The sequence below is a fragment of the Electrophorus electricus genome, chromosome 5 (genome assembly GCF_041902795.1).
Source record: "Electrophorus electricus isolate QZ-2024a chromosome 5, ASM4190279v1, whole genome shotgun sequence".
Taxonomy (NCBI): Eukaryota; Metazoa; Chordata; class Actinopteri; order Gymnotiformes; family Gymnotidae; genus Electrophorus; species Electrophorus electricus.
Genome location: NC_137501.1, coordinates 3,509,020 through 3,529,911, shown reverse-complemented (window position 1 = coordinate 3,529,911; position 20,892 = coordinate 3,509,020). Strand labels below are relative to the sequence as shown.

The following is a 20,892-nucleotide window of genomic DNA, read 5'->3' as shown; positions in this document are numbered from 1 at the left end:
AGTCAAGTAACTTGACTGTAAAAACCAAGTGTAAAAGGATGTTATGTAAGGATGCCACGTCAGAGTTTGACCTCGTGTTAGAGTCAGAAGTCTAGATAGCATTGGCTAGAATCTCTCATTTTGTGTTCTTGGAGGCCATGTATAAAACCATAATTCCCACGATTTGGATCTAAATAACCTTAAATTAAAGCTGTAACTCTGAACACTGAGCATATTCATTATTTAATGTCAACCCCAACATGCTGCAGTAGATGCTAAAATAAGTATTTATGGACCTATCTGGTTGTGGAAAAAACAAGCATTTTAACTGTGTGTGAGAGATGGTTTCCCAGCAAATTTAGAAATGTAGCCTCATATTAAATAACCTAATGTATCTTAAATCAAATTACACAATATTCTTGATCCAGACATTTATATAGTTTAATCATTCCAGAGTATTATATACAAAACATTTTTTTTAAATCAAACAAACCAGAATCAGATTACTGCATATTTACAAATGAAATTCTCCAAAATGCATTCTGTCAAATGTCAGTTACCTCTTGACAAGCACAATAACATTTGTATAATCTCTTCAAATGTGTCCTTCTATATCTAATGCAGAAAAATCTCAAAGATACAACACTTAACTGGTAGTTGTAGCAAATGTCAGCTGACTACAGCAATGGTAGAACAGAGCAAGGGACCATCTTGTGTGGTGTAGATGCATAAGGCAATTCTCATTCTTTCAATTTAAGATTTGACTAAATAAAGACAATTTATTACATCGGATCCCAATAGATTACACATTGCTCCCACACTTCTAGATAAATATTTTATGGTTTAGGAATGATAAAGAGGCTTATCCACATTGTGAATGTGCAAAAGAAAGCAGTTCCTTATAATTCTGTGAAATGTTCTACCAAGGAAAACCACCTTTATAAGACCGTTTTACCTAAATCAGTCTCTCTGGCAAACCAGTTAATCTATGCTGTAACTTTATTCAACCTGAATGAAATTCTTGAAATCTGAGCAACAATTAGGGTCATTTTCAACCCATTATCTTTCACATTTGTACACAAGACACAGGATACAAAAGGACTAAAAAAAGTTAAAAGCTTTTTACCTTCTCTGTCCATCAAATCAAAGAAATGCCACCACAAAGAGGCAATAAAGATCAAGGCCAGAAAGACACCTCAGCTGTAACTGAAGGTTTTTCATTAAGGCTTTCAAGTTCAAAGTGTTTATTTTTCATAAAGAGAACAAAACAGTTTAGCCATCTGCAATAATTACGAATACAAAACATTAACCATACCATAAGTAAACACTTCAACAATTATTAAAACCAAACCAGACAAAATATAAGCAGCATCTATCCCCACAAAATGAGTAAAGACTCCGAAAATGTAGTACATGTAATCGCTGTTGAAAACAACACAGGCTGTGGTCTTCTGGTGAAATACTTGTTCCAGTCTCTCGGGAAGAGTCTTTTAGTGTCCACACACCATAAGGTAGCTACTTTCCCCCCATTTTATTTCTGTCTGTATGACATTTCTAATACGCAGAACACGGTGTCATAACGTTCGCTTTTAATGATTTCTGAGTAATGCAGTTTTCTTAAGCTGTTCAACAGGCTACCTCAGTATTATGATTTAGGATGTTTTATGAATGGATAAGGCCACTTGCATACATGCTTTTATGGTAGGCTGGCGGATACAACGCAAAAGAACTTCTAAGCTTTGTTAACTGATATTGCAATGTAATGCTGAGCTGTTGTTCAACAGAAAAGACACCGATGACCCCTGTTTAAAAGAGGATTGCTTGCCTGCTGGTTTTCTCTTGAACATATGACGTGAAACGTTTCAAGAATTTAGGATACTCTCGTCTAGCCACTGCCCGTAAGACCGACGCTGGTGCCCACCCTCCTGGATTCACTGAGAATTAAGAAAAAGGAGAAAAAAAAGCTAAATTTTCACAATATTTGACAACAGTACAAAAGTGCTTTACTGCAACATTGATATTTAGAGGATAAACAGCTTGCCGTTGTCATACTCACCATTGGCTACATATGTTATTTTACACAGGATGTCGTCTCTGATCATCTCCTTGTTGCCCTTTGGTGGACTGACTAGTGTTTGACAGATCATGGCCACATTGATTTTGGCACGGATACACCTACTAGTGGGCTGGAAAAACCAAGTGTGTAAACTGAAGGTATTCATGGCACTCAGAAGCAATGATTGCCACTGATGCCATGGTACTCTTACAAAGTTAAAGGGTTAAACATGGAAAAACAGGTTCCAAAATCAAATTCGATCCAAAATGATCTCTTACTGGATAACTGTCATGATCTACTGAGAAGTTGCAAACGAGCCACGTTTCTGGCTCGCTCTCGTTGGCAGAGAGCATTCGCTGGATCACTGAGAGATAAAGGATGTCTCTTTGGGAAGCAGGCCACACCCTCTGCAACAGAACCAAGAGCAAGCCGTCTTGAGAACAAAGGCACTGCAAACGGCACACACCTGCGTTCAAAGACAATGGCCTTGCACGTCAAATGAATCCATAACAAGGTTTAGACTAATAGCAATTTAAAATGCACTCTACCTTTTGAGTCTGGTAAATAATTACTGCCGTGTCTGACAATGGCTCTGCCACAGTAAAGCTTTCAACATTTGCTGAGAAAGGTGAAGCAAAAAGACATCATCAGCTTTGCCCAACAAGGTTTAGCATTTTGATTTGAGTCATGTAGCAGCACAGATACGCACTCTCCCAGTCACTCCGGAAGGTTGTGTCCCAAAAGTAATGGCACACCTCATGACCTGTGACCCCACTAACCACATGAGTGGCTTTAAGAGGGTCCAAAACAACACCATTCTCCTCCACCTCTCTCCTGTACACCTAATGAACACAATCACAACAGGTTACACGTTACTCCCCGTGACATGATCACACAAGGGAAGAGAAAAAGAATTGAGCAAGAGCTTTGAATTTGAATGCTTTGTGCCATCTGGTGGCGCAGTCATGCGTTACCATATCTTCCACCCACCTGCCCTTCTATGCACATACGCAAGCACACAGAGGTACAAGCTTGCAAAGTGAATATTCACGGATCTCACATTTCCACATTTACGACAATACCACAAAGACATTACCAATGTGTTTTCATTGGTCTGAGAGATCCAGCAGAAATCAAACATAAGGGCTTACGCCAAGCTACATTTTGCAGCCTAGGTGTGAGTTATATGGCTATGACAAATTCAGCCCGAGCCCCACTAGCATCCTCTAAAGCCACACACAATGCAGCCTCCTGTGTGGCCACCTGTCAGGCACACATATGTACTCCATCTGACTGACTGACTCTCCACCACCTCACCCTCAGGTCTCCCTCCTCAGTGATGAGCTGCCAGTTGGCGTCTCCGCCTACGTCCTGTAATGAGTGGGTCATGTGACTGTGCACCATCTCATCCACCTGTGCAAAAATAAATAAATAAATAAATAAAAATACAATGGTGGCATGAAGGTCACTCCTTTGCTCATTAAGGAGGTTTGGATTGTAACATCACACGAACACAAATGCATCCTCAAATCCAAATTATGCAGTGCACAAACAGAAAGATCAACAGTGTTGGTTACCGTGCAAAACAAGTACATTAGACCCAAGTGGCTGGAATTAAAGTAACGCTGGAGCAGTTCGTGCACTCTAAATGGGGCGTTCACTGCAGCTGATAAGAGCGTCACTGTTTGACCTGCAGCTGTGTTGTATTTCTCAGGTTCTCTCCAACCCATCGGCTTTTGTGCTTTTTACGAGACGTCCGTGCATTTAGAACTATGCCACTTCCCTGAACTCAAGGACTTCTTATAGATGTCCGCTTTACAAATTTCTACTTAACTAAAGACTTAGAACTGTTTTCTTATGTTTCTTTGTTGTTAAGGTTCCAGAACATCAACCAAAAGAGGAGGGCTTGGGTTATTGTTTTTTTGTTGTTTTTTTTAAATGCAGAGAACATTCTGGCTTCAGATTCAGACAGACCTGTGTCAACCATACCCCCAGGAGACATTAGCATAAAATGCAATAGAAAGCGTTGGCTGTGAGAAATAAAAGTCCGTCTGATGCTAGAATGCTCATACGACACAGTAGCTTAGCACTCAGCCTGTGTACGTCATTGGAAGCACTGACCAGGTGAAGAGAGGAAAGGGAAGAAGCATGACTGTGTGGCTGAAGCTAGACAGGTAAGAAAAAAGGGCCAGAGTAAAAAATATAACTAGACAGTCGTTACAGCCAATCTGAAATAGAAATATAGAAGCTAGACAGGTAAGAAAAAAGGGCCAGAGTAAAAAATATAACTAGACAGTCGTTACAACCAATCTGAAATAGAAATAGAGAAGCTAGACAGGTAAGAAAAAAGGGCCAGAGTAAAAAATATAACTAGACAGTCGTTACAACCAATCTGAAATAGAAATATAGAAGCTAGACAGGTAAGAAAAAAGGGCCAGAGTAAAAAATATAACTAGACAGTCGTTACAACCAATCTGAAATAGAAATATAGAAGCTAGACAGGTAAGAAAAAAGGGCCAGAGTAAAAAATATAACTAGACAGTCGTTACAACCAATCTGAAATAGAAATATAGAAGCTAGACAGGTAAGAAAAAAGGGCCAGAGTAAAAAATATAACTAGACAGTCGTTACAACCAATCTGAAATAGAAATATAGAAGCTAGACAGGTAAGAAAAAAGGGCCAGAGTAAAAAATATAACTAGACAGTCGTTACAACCAATCTGAAATAGAAATATAGAAGCTAGACAGGTAAGAAAAAAGGGCCAGAGTAAAAAATATAACTAGACAGTCGTTACAACCAATCTGAAATAGAAATATAGAAGCTAGACAGGTAAGAAAAAAGGGCCAGAGTAAAAAATATAACTAGACAGTCGTTACAACCAATCTGAAATAGAAATATAGAAGCTAGACAGGTAAGAAAAAAGGGCCAGAGTAAAAAATATAACTAGACAGTCGTTACAACCAATCTGAAATAGAAATATAGAAGCTAGACAGGTAAGAAAAAAGGGCCAGAGTAAAAAATATAACTAGACAGTCGTTACAGCCAATCTGAAATAGAAATATAGAAGCTAGACAGGTAAGAAAAAAGGGCCAGAGTAAAAAATATAACTAGACAGTCGTTACAGCCAATCTGAAATAGAAATAGAGAAGCTAGACAGGTAAGAAAAAAGGGCCAGAGTAAAAAATATAACTAGACAGTCGTTACAACCAATCTGAAATAGAAATATAGAAGCTAGACAGGTAAGAAAAAAGGGCCAGAGTAAAAAATATAACTAGACAGTCGTTACAACCAATCTGAAATAGAAATATAGAAGCTAGACAGGTAAGAAAAAAGGGCCAGAGTAAAAAATATAACTAGACAGTCGTTACAACCAATCTGAAATAGAAATATAGAAGCTAGACAGGTAAGAAAAAAGGGCCAGAGTAAAAAATATAACTAGACAGTCGTTACAACCAATCTGAAATAGAAATATAGAAGCTAGACAGGTAAGAAAAAAGGGCCAGAGTAAAAAATATAACTAGACAGTCGTTACAACCAATCTGAAATAGAAATATAGAAGCTAGACAGGTAAGAAAAAAGGGCCAGAGTAAAAAATATAACTAGACAGTCGTTACAACCAATCTGAAATAGAAATATAGAAGCTAGACAGGTAAGAAAAAAGGGCCAGAGTAAAAAATATAACTAGACAGTCGTTACAACCAATCTGAAATAGAAATATAGAAGCTAGACAGGTAAGAAAAAAGGGCCAGAGTAAAAAATATAACTAGACAGTCGTTACAACCAATCTGAAATAGAAATATAGAAGCTAGACAGGTAAGAAAAAAGGGCCAGAGTAAAAAATATAACTAGACAGTCGTTACAACCAATCTGAAATAGAAATATAGAAGCTAGACAGGTAAGAAAAAAGGGCCAGAGTAAAAAATATAACTAGACAGTCGTTACAACCAATCTGAAATAGAAATATAGAAGCTAGACAGGTAAGAAAAAAGGGCCAGAGTAAAAAATATAACTAGACAGTCGTTACAACCAATCTGAAATAGAAATAGAGAAGCTAGACAGGTAAGAAAAAAGGGCCAGAGTAAAAAATATAACTAGACAGTCGTTACAACCAATCTGAAATAGAAATATAGAAGCTAGACAGGTAAGAAAAAAGGGCCAGAGTAAAAAATATAACTAGACAGTCGTTACAACCAATCTGAAATAGAAATATAGAAGCTAGACAGGTAAGAAAAAAGGGCCAGAGTAAAAAATATAACTAGACAGTCGTTACAACCAATCTGAAATAGAAATATAGAAGCTAGACAGGTAAGAAAAAAGGGCCAGAGTAAAAAATATAACTAGACAGTCGTTACAACCAATCTGAAATAGAAATATAGAAGCTAGACAGGTAAGAAAAAAGGGCCAGAGTAAAAAATATAACTAGACAGTCGTTACAACCAATCTGAAATAGAAATAGAGAAGCTAGACAGGTAAGAAAAAAGGGCCAGAGTAAAAAATATAACTAGACAGTCGTTACAACCAATCTGAAATAGAAATAGAGAAGCTAGACAGGTAAGAAAAAAGGGCCAGAGTAAAAAATATAACTAGACAGTCGTTACAACCAATCTGAAATAGAAATAGAGAAGCTAGACAGGTAAGAAAAAAGGGCCAGAGTAAAAAATATAACTAGACAGTCGTTACAACCAATCTGAAATAGAAATATAGAAGCTAGACAGGTAAGAAAAAAGGGCCAGAGTAAAAAATATAACTAGACAGTCGTTACAACCAATCTGAAATAGAAATATAGAAGCTAGACAGGTAAGAAAAAAGGGCCAGAGTAAAAAATATAACTAGACAGTCGTTACAACCAATCTGAAATAGAAATATAGAAGCTAGACAGGTAAGAAAAAAGGGCCAGAGTAAAAAATATAACTAGACAGTCGTTACAACCAATCTGAAATAGAAATAGAGAAGCTAGACAGGTAAGAAAAAAGGGCCAGAGTAAAAAATATAACTAGACAGTCGTTACAACCAATCTGAAATAGAAATAGAGAAGCTAGACAGGTAAGAAAAAAGGGCCAGAGTAAAAAATATAACTAGACAGTCGTTACAACCAATCTGAAATAGAAATAGAGAAGCTAGACAGGTAAGAAAAAAGGGCCAGAGTAAAAAATATAACTAGACAGTTGTTACAACCAATCTGAAATAGAAATAGAGAAGCTAGACAGGTAAGAAAAAAGGGCCAGAGTAAAAAATATAACTAGACAGTCGTTACAACCAATCTGAAATAGAAATATAGAAAAGTGAAAAATCTGCAGTTGACGGCATTATAGATAAAACACTAGAAAACAAATATTACATCGAAACCCAGTATTAAAAACAGAAGTGGAAAAAAGCTGTGCTGGCATGGTTACACAGAAAAGAATAAAGTCTGGTGGTGAACTTGTGTGGGCTGTGTGTAAAGTAGCAGTCAGGTACCTCGGTGGAGTATCTGTGAGTACCAGCGGAGGAATCGGAATCAGGGCTGAGCGCGACTGGACGAGGGCTCCGGCACTTCTCAGACTGAGGAAATAAAGAAGAAATTACCCACAACTGCAACTGCTATGCCTGTGCAGAGGTGGCCAAATTACGTTATAAATGTCCCTCTCTCTGCATTGATAACTGGCTACATACATGTTACATTTACTGCATTTATCAGACACTTTTATCCAAAGCAACTTACATTCTACAAGTAGATGACAAAACACTTTTGTATCCTAGCCAGTACAGTAGGTTAGAGTTCAAGATACCATTGAACTGGAATACTGCTGAAATACAGGAACCAAAGCTGATACCTAGAAGTACAAAATGAGCACTTCTCTATATCAGACAATGAGTACAGCAACAAATAATACCAGACAAGCACTAGAGTGGTCATTTAAATATTCCATAAATGGACAAGTCTGAAAACTGCAAGGGACTCTGCTATCTCGACAGCCAGAGTTAATTTGTTCCACCATCTGGGAGCCAGGACAGAGAATAGTCTTGATGCATGTCTTCCACGAGACGAAGCACTGTTTCAAGATGAGCCATATTTGAGGGTTGAAGTACTCAAGGTACGGACCGGGTTTTGACCAGTCTCATCATGTATGGAGGGGATGGTCCATTTTTGGCCTCGTAGACGAGCTTCAGGCTCGTAAATCTGACACAGGCAGCAACTGGAAGCCAGTGAAGGGAACGCAGGAGTGGAGTGATGTATGAAATTTGGAAGACTGACGTCTACTCGTGCTGCTACATTCTGGATCAGTTGTAGAAATCTGATGACCCGTAGAGGAAGACCAGAAAGTAACGAGATGCAGTAATCTGGCCCACAGAGCATTCTTTTCTCATATGATCAAATGTACACATGCATTCTGAGCAAACGTCTATTCAGAATTTTAACAAAGCTTTTACCAACAACTATGGTAGCAATAACAGACCATGGGGTGGCTCTAATGGGAGCAGTTAAGAAAGCATGTTGGTGAGCAAAATCTCTTCACCATAATACATTTACATTAATGGAATTTAGCTGACGCTTTTATCCAAATCGACTTAAACACGATGGAGTACAACTTGAGCAGTTGAGGGTTAAGGGCCTTGCTCAGGGGCCCCCCAAACACTGGCAACTTTTTTGCATTCAACTTCACCATAATCGTCACCCAAAACCTGTCACGCAGGCCACATTATGTTCTTTTATTGTTTTAATTCAGCCTATTAAAGTTAGAGGACAAGCTAACTTTAATGTGTGCGTTATGCATTCTGAGCAATGACGCGTTGGTGCTGTGAACTCTCCAGATAATCCAGCCCTACAATGGTCACCCCTTACCTCCTCCTCAATCCTGTCCTGCTGATCCAATGCTGCCTCGACAGCATCATAGAACTCGTCTTCGTTGATGAGGCTATTTGGACCCTCCTGAAAGTCATATATTGTGAGAATGTTTATTAGGGTCATAATACCCATCTCTTCCATTTGTTGGACCTACACTCCTACACATTATTGGAACATACTGGACATATAAAAAGTCTTAGATTTACTTTAAGGGCACTTACTTCATAATCTGGCCCTCCGTATTGAGACTTTTTGTTCAGGTCCATTAAGACCAATTTATAAGATTCTTCTACTCGTCGCCTTCGCTCCATTTCCTTGCAAGAAAAGATGTGTTGTTTAGTTGTCAACTCTGACAGATGGAATGCCAATTAATGCGAATTAGAAAATAATATTATTAAACCCCAACATGTACTCCTCTGACTGAGCTCTCAGTTACTTGTGCTATGTGTGCAAAGAGCTGAAGGCATGAAACGCCTACCTGTAGCTAGAGAGGATCTTTTTTGCTCTCGCAGGTTTCCGATCTAGACTAACGCTTCACACACTAAAGCAGGGCAATCAAGTCATGAAAGTGAAAGCATTTGTTCAGAATGCAGGTGGTGTGGAGTACTCGGGTTCTGCGTCCCCCAACAGCTCAGAACTAAGGGTGTAGCAATGCATCGAGACATAGAAAAGTGACGTGGCAATGGACGTTCTGTTCATTATTAAACAAATTTATACAGTGCCTCTCTCAAACTCAAGGACGCTTTACAGACACACACACACAGGCCAATTTAAAAGTATCCAATTAACCTATAATCAACCTAATCTCCATGTCTCTAGACTGTGGGAGGAAACGAGAGATCCTGGAGGATACCCACACAGACACAGGCAGAACATGGAAACTCCACCCAGATAGGGACTGGAACCCAATACCCCAGCACTAAGAGGCAAATATGCTAACCACCAAGAGACCGTGCCACCAAGTCATTATATTATGCTTTATCAGGCAGCTGCATTGTTTGAACACAAGATGTCGCACTTGACCTATGGCAAAGCTGCTCCAGTAGCACATTTTGATAAAGTTATAAATCAAAGTTCCTTGAAATTTCTTTTAATTGCAGGAGAAGCAAAATTCTTGTTTAAATATTTACGCAGTGTTTTGCATTGTCTATACTTCAAATGAAAACATTCCTTTTTATTTCTGGTTATTCAATATAGTGAAACTGCATTTTGTTTACAAATGTAAACCTCTGCACCATATTTCCTTTGCAGGCAATTTTATAGCAGTGGGCAGTGGCAGCTTAGTGGTTCAGCTACTTGACTTATAATCGAAAGGTTGGTTCAAGCCCCACCACTGCCAAGTCGCCACTGTTGGGCCCCTGAGCAAGGCCCTTAAGCCTCAATTGCTCAAGTTGTACTCAGTCATAATTGTAAGTCGCTTTGGATAAAAGTGTCAGCCAAACAGCATAAATGTAAAGAAAAATAATAATAAGTTATTTTCTCTAAAAATGTACTTTCAAATATTGTGGGGAAAAAATATAGAACTGCGAATCCATTATCGTGAACCAAAACAAATCATGAGCAGAGTGCATCATTACACCCCTACTGCGAATCCCTAGACAACTCCACTGATAAGCAAAAGATGCTCAGATGTGAAAGTAATCAGCAATTAGTGCCTCTGAGAACCGGAAGATGCTAACGAAGAAATGGTGCAATGAAGAAACAGGTAAGAGAGACCAGCAGTTTAGCCTCAAAGCAAACAGCTTCAATTCCCCCTGAATACACACAAATGTTGCTCTCTGCAGGCACGGCAGAGATGCAGAAAACAGCAGCAACAACATTTTGAACTTATTTGTGTCCACATGCCTCAACAAAATGAGACACGCAAGCCACAGACAGACACGCAGAGTCTGTAAGGAGAGCCGGCAACACCTACGGCGTGGACGTTGCTCTGTGTACAAGGACGGGTCTGGTTCTGTTCGTCTGCAGAGACGGGGCCGGCTAGAGCAGCCATGGCTTCAGCGTGGATGGCGTGACCCCTCCCGCCAGGTAAAAATCCACAGATGACTAAGCATCCATCTAAGACGCCAACTGTAGGCTGGCTTCCCGTCCCAGGACTCGTTCCACTGAGTCGGTGTACGTGCACAGACACACCCGCTCCTTTGCAAGCACTGGAATTCAAGTACTTCCTCCCCAACAATACCTCAGGACAGCATGGTAAGCAGACAAACTGGTTGGGCAAGTCCGAGACTTTGCAACTAGATGCTAATGAAGGGTAGCACAAATGCGTGAAGAAACGTTCAAGGAAAAGTCTGTGCCACCTTCAAAGAATTCAGTTTCACGGGGCTTTTGGCAATAGGCTTGGTTTTGCCATCATTGCAGCTTATCCGCTTATTAAATTATGTTGAAGACGTTGTGTCAAGAGCTGGGTAATAGTCTTTTAAGTCAGTAACTCAAAGGGCTTGAAATGTTCACCTCCTGCCATAGCACCAGACAGATCTATCTTTAAAATGCCATTGTCTTAAAGGTACTTGAGGGAACTTTAATGTGAATAAATTCATCCCTTTAGGCTCACTGCAGAGGTGTGAAAGTGATAACGATCTGCTAAATGCTCTGTGGTTTCATCTCCACTAAGAACAACAACAACGTTTCCAAAAAGTGAATACACAGGTCATAGTTCCCATGTTGTCTCAATCTATTAGACTCCATTAAAATAGCACAAGTAATTAAGTGGCCTATGTACGTCTCACAGTGTGTAAGTATCACACTGGAAAATGCATCTTCAGATAATATAACTCTAAAAACCACTTGTTTGGAACAAAACATTTTTTTTCCCCACCCCACTACACCAATGAAACGCAAGCGCACTCTTCCAAAGCCAGCTAGCCTTCCAAACTCAACTAGTTTAAGCAATAGTGCTGTTTGGTCCGAGCCAAATGCCGAGTGGTATTCTGTGTTCCTTTAAACCTCCTGGAACAGACGTACTTTCTCCAGTCGTCTCTGCCAGCGCTCCTCCCGCTTGACCATGGTCTCGATGCAGTGGGACAGTGTGGAGAAGATCCCTGCAGTGGTGGCTTTGAAAGCGATGGCTTCCCCTTTGAAATCAATGCCAGCGGGTCCTCTGGGACTGGCCACGGGGAATACTAAGGAACAGACAGACAGCACAGCCAGCGCTAATTGGTAACAAAGGCCTAAAATGAACCTCTGTTAAAGGGATGACCAGACAAGCTGCTGTGATTTTTATACCTTTTTTTTAACTTATTTGGCTTACCAAAAACTAACATAGAAAAGAAATTTAAAAAATAAACTTTTGCTACCTATAAATTCAAAATAGTACATGTGCAGGGACAATGCATCATGGTTTATAGAAACCCTTTGGATGGGGAGTAGCTAGATAAACATTTTGTATCTGATTTTATGCTTAGCTAGTTAGATAACTATGATTAGCTATGAGTAAACCTTCACTTCATACTTTAAACCTTTAATATAAACAATTCTGGAATTTAATCTGTTAATAATGATAATAAAAACTAATAATAATAAACAGAATACAGCTACAATCATACTCACATTTTTCCTTGCAGCTGTCGTCGAGTAGGTAGTCTCCATCTGTTCGTGAGATTGGGGAATCATCGTCATCATCATCATCGTCGCCGTCCTTAACTAAAGTATTATAAACATCAGAAAAACTCGGACTAGACTAGCAGTGCTACTATAGTAGACCATTGCAGTTAACCTTAACACGGCAGCTCCAACACACAGACGCTGAAATAACCATTATTCAGTTTCATCAATCTCTCACTCAGCTTAGACACACAAATTATAACAAAGCATAAATTTAGATCATAGCCATGAAAATGGTCACCACATCAAAGTCTGATTTAATCATGGGCTGTTTCGGGCATGGCTTTCAAAGGGAAAATGGCAATTCATTCGGTCTTTATTCCACTGCTTGTCAACTGATCTGTGTGCAAGGCATGGCAGGTTAAATTTGGCCATCACACCTTTGTCTTTCTGGAGCTCCTCTCTGTGGTGTCCACTCACACAGCTGTCGAAGTAGGTCTGTAGCGTGTCCACTTGTCTGCACAGAATGTCCCGAAAGGTCTCCATCTCGGCAACCTTCTCCTGCAGACTGTGGCCCTTCTGTGCGATCACCAACAAAAGAACAATTTTTCACGCAATAAAAGGCAGCAGTGAATAGCGAATCAGGTGCCGCTGCAGAGGGAACATCTCCTGGGAGCACCTGTTTGCGCACGGTGCCTTTTGCTGCTTTTTTCCCCCCCTTCCACTTGTTTGGACATACTGAAGACACTTTAAATTTCCAATAGCAACGTATTGTCACAAAAGCAGCAAAGTACAAACCTACAGAGAAAACGTCTCTGTACAGATGACAAACAAACCACACTTCAGGCAAAACAATGTTGGGTCAAAAATTTGCCTTGCTGATGAAGATGAACGCACATATCTAGAAACCCATCGTATTCTACTCTAACTGCGGTATTTCTAACTATGCTAACTATTTGATGTGTGTGAAACTCTTCACCTATATGGGAAATTAATGCTTCCCGAATGGTTAACACCTTCACACCTCTGCAGAGAGCCTAAGTGAGTGAATGTGTCATCTGTTTTTTCTCTTAAACAAGAATGGCATTCACTTTGAATCCCACTGTGGGCTAGTAATGTTTAATCAAGTCGAGGCATTTCATTTTCATAGCTTCCGACATGGATATAGCCTATTTCATCCTAAATACACCCGAAGCAGATGTGTGTGTGAGTATTCAGAGGTGATGTGCAGAGGTCCTTTACCCTGAAGGATGACGCAGAGGTGGAAGAGAGGCCACTGGTTGCAGAGATGAGTGACAGTGTTGAACCATGGTGTTTCAGACTGCTTTCTGAACCATAGCCTGACTCAGCCTGGGTACACCGACAGATGCACACCCACCCAACCACACACACACACACACAGAGAGACACAGTTCCAGGTATTTTTGGGGTAACTTTAAATAGGATAATAGGACATCCATGAAATAATGAACTTTAGATGGTACAAGAACATAAACGAACAAAAACAAACAAAACAAAAACGGTATTTTTTTCAGGGTCTAATGTGAGAGGAAGCTGTAGCCAACCCGACATGTCATGGCTGTCTAAAGAGATGCTCACTGCCAGCAAGTGTACTTCCAGCACATGGACATTCTGGCTATTTAGGCTGATGGGTACCAAGTACCCATGGGTACCAAGTGGAGACACACACAGACAAGCAACCTTCCTGTTAAGGAGCAGGAACAATATATAATGTTGCAATTTACATGAGATCTAGAAGAAAAATAACAGTTTCTTACTAGCATGACATGATATTCTCCTTCATCTTTTACCAAACAATTCCACCACCCTTGTTCATTTTTAAATACATCTACACAAATGTTCTTTAAAAAGGCACTTAGCATATAGAATTTGTGTGAGGATCATAATCCAACAGGACATGTTGTAGCCTTATACCCAACAAACATTTTTCATAAGACTCCTCTGTAGAGGCCACTGTGCTGCATAGCTGACAACGCAGAGGCTTTTGAAAAGCTTCATTATCTAAAGTGGCTTTGCTAATGGCCTGTGAGGGATTGTGAGAGGTGGGGCAGAAAAACACAAAAACAAACAACATTTAAAAAGATACACTAAAAAAAATGCACAACCAAGCTTTAATCACATAAAAGCATATCAGATGCAGTGAAGCGAAGAGAGCGCTCATGCTGAGTGTGTTGTTAACCTGGCCTTAGGTAACTTAAAACTACAGCCACTGGAATACAATTACCCAACCTTAAAGCAGACATCTACAAAGTAAACAGATAAATTAAACTGAATTAAAACACACAAGTTACCATGCCATTGGATTTCTGTGACAGCTGCATTACATGCCCTGGCAATTTTTCATCCCCTGACTGCAGTTAACCTTTTAAAATTACAGGCAGTGAAAAACAAACGCATCAGACCTTAACGCAGATGATCTGCACGATGGCACATGGCCAACTCCAGTAATGCTGAGAGAACGGAAACGGATGAAAAGCAGCGGAATATCAGCTAGTTGGGAGCCCACCATCGGTCCGCGCCAGCAGGCAAAGCAGAATAGCGCGCTGCCGCAGTCCCGCGAGGTCCCGCTGCGCTCCCGGCGCGGGCCTCCCCGGGGCTTCCCCCGGCCTGGCATGCCCCGCAGAAGAGGGAGAAGCAGGCGTAGGAACCACGCTTCGCTCTGGCAAGGGCAGAGGAGCTCTGTGACAGCGAGGCAAGGGGAGGGGGGGGGTTGGAAAGTGTAGATTCGGTTAAGTGTGCCTTCTAAAGGTTGGTGTGTGGGATGCGAGAGAGAGAGAGAAATGTTTTACTGAGAGAGACTGGCAACTCCCCCGGTTGCTATGCACACATTTGCAGGCTCTCCCTACAGCACCCCACTCACACACACAGCCGCATACAGTATCCTTCAGACCCCGAACACCTCATTAAACAGCACACATCTCCGCAGCTGGGCAGACACAGAGAGGTGTGGGAGGAGGACAGGAAGGGACCCAGAGAGCATGCACCGCTTGGCCTTTCCCCACCCACCCCGCTGGGATGTGGAACGACAGCTGCAGCCTGTACGTCCTCGCAAGGGCACATTTGTGTGTCATTCATGTGGAATGCTCATCTCCAACTGTAAAAAATTAATTACCACCCTCTTCTAAAAAGTAAAGCACCCACCCACAATAACATTATCAGTCCTTTCTTGAGCCAGTCAATAGTTAAGCTACCTGCTCAACAGGCAGAAGTAGCCCAGTGAAATGTAAAAACAGTGAACAAAATGCTTTTTAATAGCAGCATCAGAATTCATGATGAGAATTGTGATAAATTGCTGATAATGGGGAAAATTCTTTTACATGATATGGCAATAAAATGCTGATTTAGATGTTGTTAAAAGCAAAACCACATTTCTGCAGAACTTTAACCAATTTACAGCCCAAGTCACTTGCTATAATTAGATGAAGATTATGCAGTAATATTTTAAAACTCCCTCTTAAGCCAAAAGGTTTAAAATCTTGAGTCAAATATATATATATATTTTTTATTTTATTTTATTTTTTTGGCTGGTGCGGTTCTAGTCGCACAGCCCCTTTCCACCAGCTGATGGTGATGCTCGAACACTTCCAGTCATATTCCGTCTGGCCTTATGCACTCACGCTCACTAATAACTGGGATAAAAGCTGCACCGGTGCCCACACAGCATTTTCACTCAACCCATAATTATATCTGTTCGTGAAATGACAAGCTCATTAAATCACCTGCACATGCTACTAGTGCGCTAGATAACAGCACGCTTGAATTGAACTGTACTCAATTCAAACTGCAATACCATTTCACATGCCTTTAGACGTGGGTATCCTTCCCTGCGTTGGCCGAGGAAAAGTAAATCACGTTGGCAGCATGTACTTGTAACTAACAAAAAATTCCCAAGAGCATAGTCCAAGTCACAGATCCAGGCGTACACCTCTGTGAAGCGCAGGCATGAGTGCTCACCCACCCAAACACACCCACCTGCGCAAACAGCTGGCTTCAAACCCGTGAACAGTTGCGCACAGCTGTGCACGATCCAAAGCCCTGAAGGGCGTACCCAGAGATTTTCCATGCTCCTGCTGAAAGGAGGAAAGCACTGCCCTACATTCCTGGAGCCACTCCTTCACCATCGTCTGACTCAGCACCTGGGACGGGCGAGGGAGAAACCCTGCCTGATTGGCTGTTACTATGAATCAAAGTCATGCTTTGTTTGTTTTGGTTTTTTATTCCAATTTTAATTATTGGTGGGAAAAAAAACAACAACAATATGACAACATACTCAAGGAGTGCAATCTGCCTATTGTTAAAAAGAAAGCAAAGCAGCAGCTATTTGGGTTGGATTACCTTTTAATGCAACCTTAAAACTAAATACAGACAAATACAGACACTATGCAGCACTGCAGAAGGAAAAAGTCTGATGCTAAAAACCCAAAGTGTGAAATTCCAACATTGTGTTTCTAACAGTCATCTGCAATCAAAAGTACAGAATCAAGCTCTGCTATGCTCCCCTGGCCACAGACCGGCTATCAGACAGAACAGGTTTGAGGTCGGAGGGACTAACTAACCTACAGGGAAGATATCTTTTCAGCGCTCCATCTTTCATTGGCACATTACCTTGTGATGTTCGATGGTATCAACCCACTGTTGCCGGAGTTCAGGATCTTCGGCCCTTAAGTACCAAATGCTGTCGTTCACGCTGATGTCAAAGCGGCATTCGTCAAACTCGTGGGGCTTTGAACAGTGATGCACAAAAGATTAGGTTACATATACTTTAGGCTTAATTAATGCACTTGCACAAACCCAATGTATGAGTAATGGAAAACAACTCAAATGAATGCTAGCAGCACCCCACAAAACATAAACAAACAAAACAGTCATTCTATAGCTCTGGGAAAAAAAATTTAGCCCACAGCAAAATTTTGTTTGACTGGTTTTACTATTTATAGGTATATGCAAAATTGTTATTTTTGTTTTACTCAATGAACTACTGACAATGTTTCTAAAATTCCAAATAAAAATATATTTTGAATATTTATTACTTTTAGAAAATGACCCCTACTAAAAACAATTGTGATTTCAGACCTTAAATAAAACAAAGAAATCATATTTATTTTTTTAAAAAACTTTTTTTTTTTTTTTAATTTAGGAAGAGTTCTGAAATCAGTATTCCACGGAAAAACCTTGATTTTTCCACCACAGCTTTCATGTGTCTTGGCACCTCTATCAGTCTTTCACATTGCTCATTAAATAAGATTTGGTTTATGTGATCACCTAATCAGTACCTCATCAAGTAGAATGAGGTGTGCCTGTGGTGTTCAATAAACATTGGAACAGTAGGGCTGCCGGACACAGAGATGAAATGCTGATGTGGTCACCAGAGCTTTTTCTTTTTTTTTTCCGAGCAGGATCATAACATCCATTCAAAAAACTTTTAAACAATTATCAATTCATTACAATTAAAACAGGGGTGTTAAAGTCCATTCCTAGAGGGCTGGAGTCCAGCAAGTTTTAGCGAGTCCTCTGCTCAGACACACTAACTAAACCTGGCAACTGAGAAGCTGAATCAGGTGGATTCAAACAGGTCAGTCAACACACCCATCCGGCCCTTTCAGACCAGGGTTTGACGCCACAGTGCTACATTAACAAATATTAAACACACCTGGTTCAACTAATAAATCAATCAATCACCAGGTTTAGAAGGTGTGTCTGAGCAGTGCAATGGCTGGAATTCGGTCCCCCATGACTGGACTTTGACATGCCCAAATTAAATGACTGTTAGCCTAATAGCATCTCTGTGTATTTTTTTTTTTTTTTAATTCACTCCAACATTAAATGTGGTTTCCTACATAGAGGGGCACAAATCAAACAAAACAAAAATGAAATCCCCCAAAATATTAAACCAGTTAAACAACCCCCCCCCCCCCCCCAAAAAAAAAAAAGTTTGGTACTGTTCAAAAGTTTGGTATTATCCCAACTTGTAATGTTTTTATGACTGTACCATGTCAGATTCAAAAGACATTCAAAGTCTAACAAATTGACTACATCGTCAACATTATTAAGAGTTTTAAAAAGCAATAAATTGGAAACATCTTCAAGCTCTCAGCTTTAAAGATGTGCTCCCCTGGACCTTTTAAGGTATCTGCATTGCCTTTGTACAGCATTCACACAGCTGTATGCTGTAATGTAACATTTATTGGCCCTCTCTGTTTCCTGCTGTGCTTGCTATACTTCTCCCACCATTCTGCTCCAACTAGAGCTTGATGAAGATCGCTCTGCCTCAGTAGGTGCTTTTATACGGAGGGCCTTCTCGGGTACGACAGGCTTATATTTACTGGAGAACAAGATCTGGCCATTTTAATGCATTTCTTGGAGGGACACCATATGTTATAGGCCAGTCTGAATTCCATTAAAGAAACAAGATTAACAGCAAAGGGAAAATAAAAAGTACTGACAGTTTTGACAGTAAAACAGTGTGTAATCCCAGCAATAATTTCAACCTAATATTGGGCATTAGTTCAAGTTTCATTATAAGTCGAAGTCTGCTGAGTTTTACAGAAGTATGGCAGTTGAAAAAGAGATGCAAACTTCTGTCAGAAACTGTGCTGAATACACTTCCAACTGTGTTCTGTTCTGCACAAATATTTCCGCATGCTTCAAGCAGCGTAACAACAGAGCAGTGTGTTGACCTGAGCGCTCTGAGGATTTTACTGAAAGGCACCAAACTGTGCGTGTTCAAACAAGAATGCAGGATACACTCCCTCCTTCCAATATCTCTCAGTTCAAAGCAGCTGGCTACCTAAGAGGAATCACGTGGACATGACAGCTACTCGCTGTAGCTATTAGTTAATACTAATACAAACCAAAAGCCTGGTCAGATGTTGTTACACAACTGTTTGTTCATAAAACTGTCATGAGATGATCTGTTTGGCTACTTCTCAAAGATAACTCCTTATTCCATGGTACATGCTGATGGACATCCAATAGACTGATTCAGAGTTCTAAGCATAGGGATTTGCGAAGCATTTGAGGAAGTTTCTCTAACCCCTATAACCCTGTGTAAGCAAAGCAAAGAATTTTGGCCAACTGCCTTCCACTTCCACTGAAATTATAATACTAAATTCAAAGTTTTTTTGGACACTTAGTATATAAAAAACACGACAACACAGATGCCGTTTCACGTCTGCTTGTATCTTACACCCGATGTTTTTGTCAACATATCCACATAATGTGTTGCGATACTTGGTTTGTTAGTATATGTTTGTGTGTTGCATGTGTTAGTGTAAATAATACTAATAATAATAATAATAATAATAATAATAATAATAATAATCTCATTCCCCTTTCTGTTGGGAGTCTCTGACCATGCCAAGGAGCACTGACCCCAGAGGACCTGGGCAGGCGGAGAAGCCTTACTGTGACGACAGCTTTGCTGAGGCAGAGCGCGCCCCTGCACCCGTACTGCCGCTCGTGCGCAGACTTGTAGTAGCTCAGCGTGTTGTTCCTCAGCACGAGCCAGCGCTCCTGCCACCCGTGGATGTAGTTGGTCCACTGCGCGCACAACCACCACCAAGACGGATCAGCGCGACGTTTCCGACGAATTTCGTCAAATAATATATATATATATATATATATATATATTTTTTTTAATACTTTTTATCTTTAGCGCGAGCCCTTAGGGTGCCGCTCGCGTCGTTAACGTAAGGTGAAACGTTTCCACTTACGATCATTTAAAAAAATTAAAAAAGAAAAACACCTCAAAATCACCCGAATCACTACAAAACGGTGTCGGTAAAAAAAACTAATCCTAACACCGATTTCTAGGCCACGGTCGGTCATATATTTACTTTACTAAGGGTCCCGCCGAGCTCGTCCGCTCGCTCCGATTCGGGGTCCACATCTTCGTCTGAACTCTGATCCGAATTCGGATCCGACATGGAGCAGAGGCGTCAAACCGCTCGCCTGTTCCAGACAGACTCGCCCTCCGTGCGCCGCGCCAGTGATTTCTAGCAGGCTATGGATGTTGTAAAACCTCCCCAAAATAACGCAAGCATCGGAAGTCGCTCGCTTTAGTCTGATGTAAATCTTAAAGTAAGCTGGTCCGGCGATAACTAGCCAAGACGGACGAATACGTGCGACGAAGCTGAAGAAACGAGACCCAGGGAGTCCAAAAACTAACTCAACTCTTCTCTTCGCAGGCTTCAGTTCAGTGTCGCCACAAAAAACCTCACAGCAGCCCAACCCCCCCCACCCTACCCTCAACTGTTCAAACTGAAGAAATTAGCAACTGACATCCAGCTTTGCTGACTCGTTTGTTTCCTTTCAAAACTCTGGATTCTACTATGCGCGTTGATGTTTATCCTAGCTCACGAGGACAAAAGTTTATGTTTGTTGTCGCCCCCTTTTGGCTGAGTAAGGTATTGCGTACTACTGCACACAAACAGCGGGCTGAATACTTGGGATAAACATGCCCCATTT

At 40.7% G+C, this 20,892-nt stretch overlaps 1 protein-coding gene across 7 annotated transcripts; it reads right to left on the bottom strand.

Moving 5' to 3' along the window:
- Window positions 1–395: 395 nt before the first annotated feature.
- On the bottom strand, window positions 396–20,804 carry cert1a (ceramide transporter 1a). Of its 7 annotated transcripts, XM_027006253.3 has the most exons (17): window positions 20,262–20,804; window positions 19,831–19,965; window positions 17,032–17,148; window positions 13,648–13,755; window positions 12,846–12,984; window positions 12,412–12,504; window positions 11,827–11,984; window positions 9,084–9,176; window positions 8,860–8,946; window positions 7,494–7,577; window positions 3,353–3,448; window positions 2,745–2,877; window positions 2,584–2,654; window positions 2,314–2,442; window positions 2,036–2,165; window positions 1,859–1,913; window positions 396–1,185 (listed from the first exon to the last, which is right to left on the bottom strand). In XM_027006253.3, exons 1-17 carry the CDS (start codon window positions 20,349–20,351, stop codon window positions 1,176–1,178), a joined length of 1,728 nt encoding a protein of 575 aa, XP_026862054.2. In that variant the 5' UTR covers window positions 20,352–20,804; the 3' UTR covers window positions 396–1,175. The 7 variants fall into 7 exon arrangements, with proteins under 7 accessions (XP_026862054.2, XP_026862053.2, XP_081571146.1 ...); XM_027006252.3 differs by having other exon boundaries at window positions 396–1,913; window positions 12,412–12,450; XM_081715020.1 differs by having other exon boundaries at window positions 396–1,913; window positions 20,139–20,800.
- Window positions 20,805–20,892: the final 88 nt, after the last annotated feature.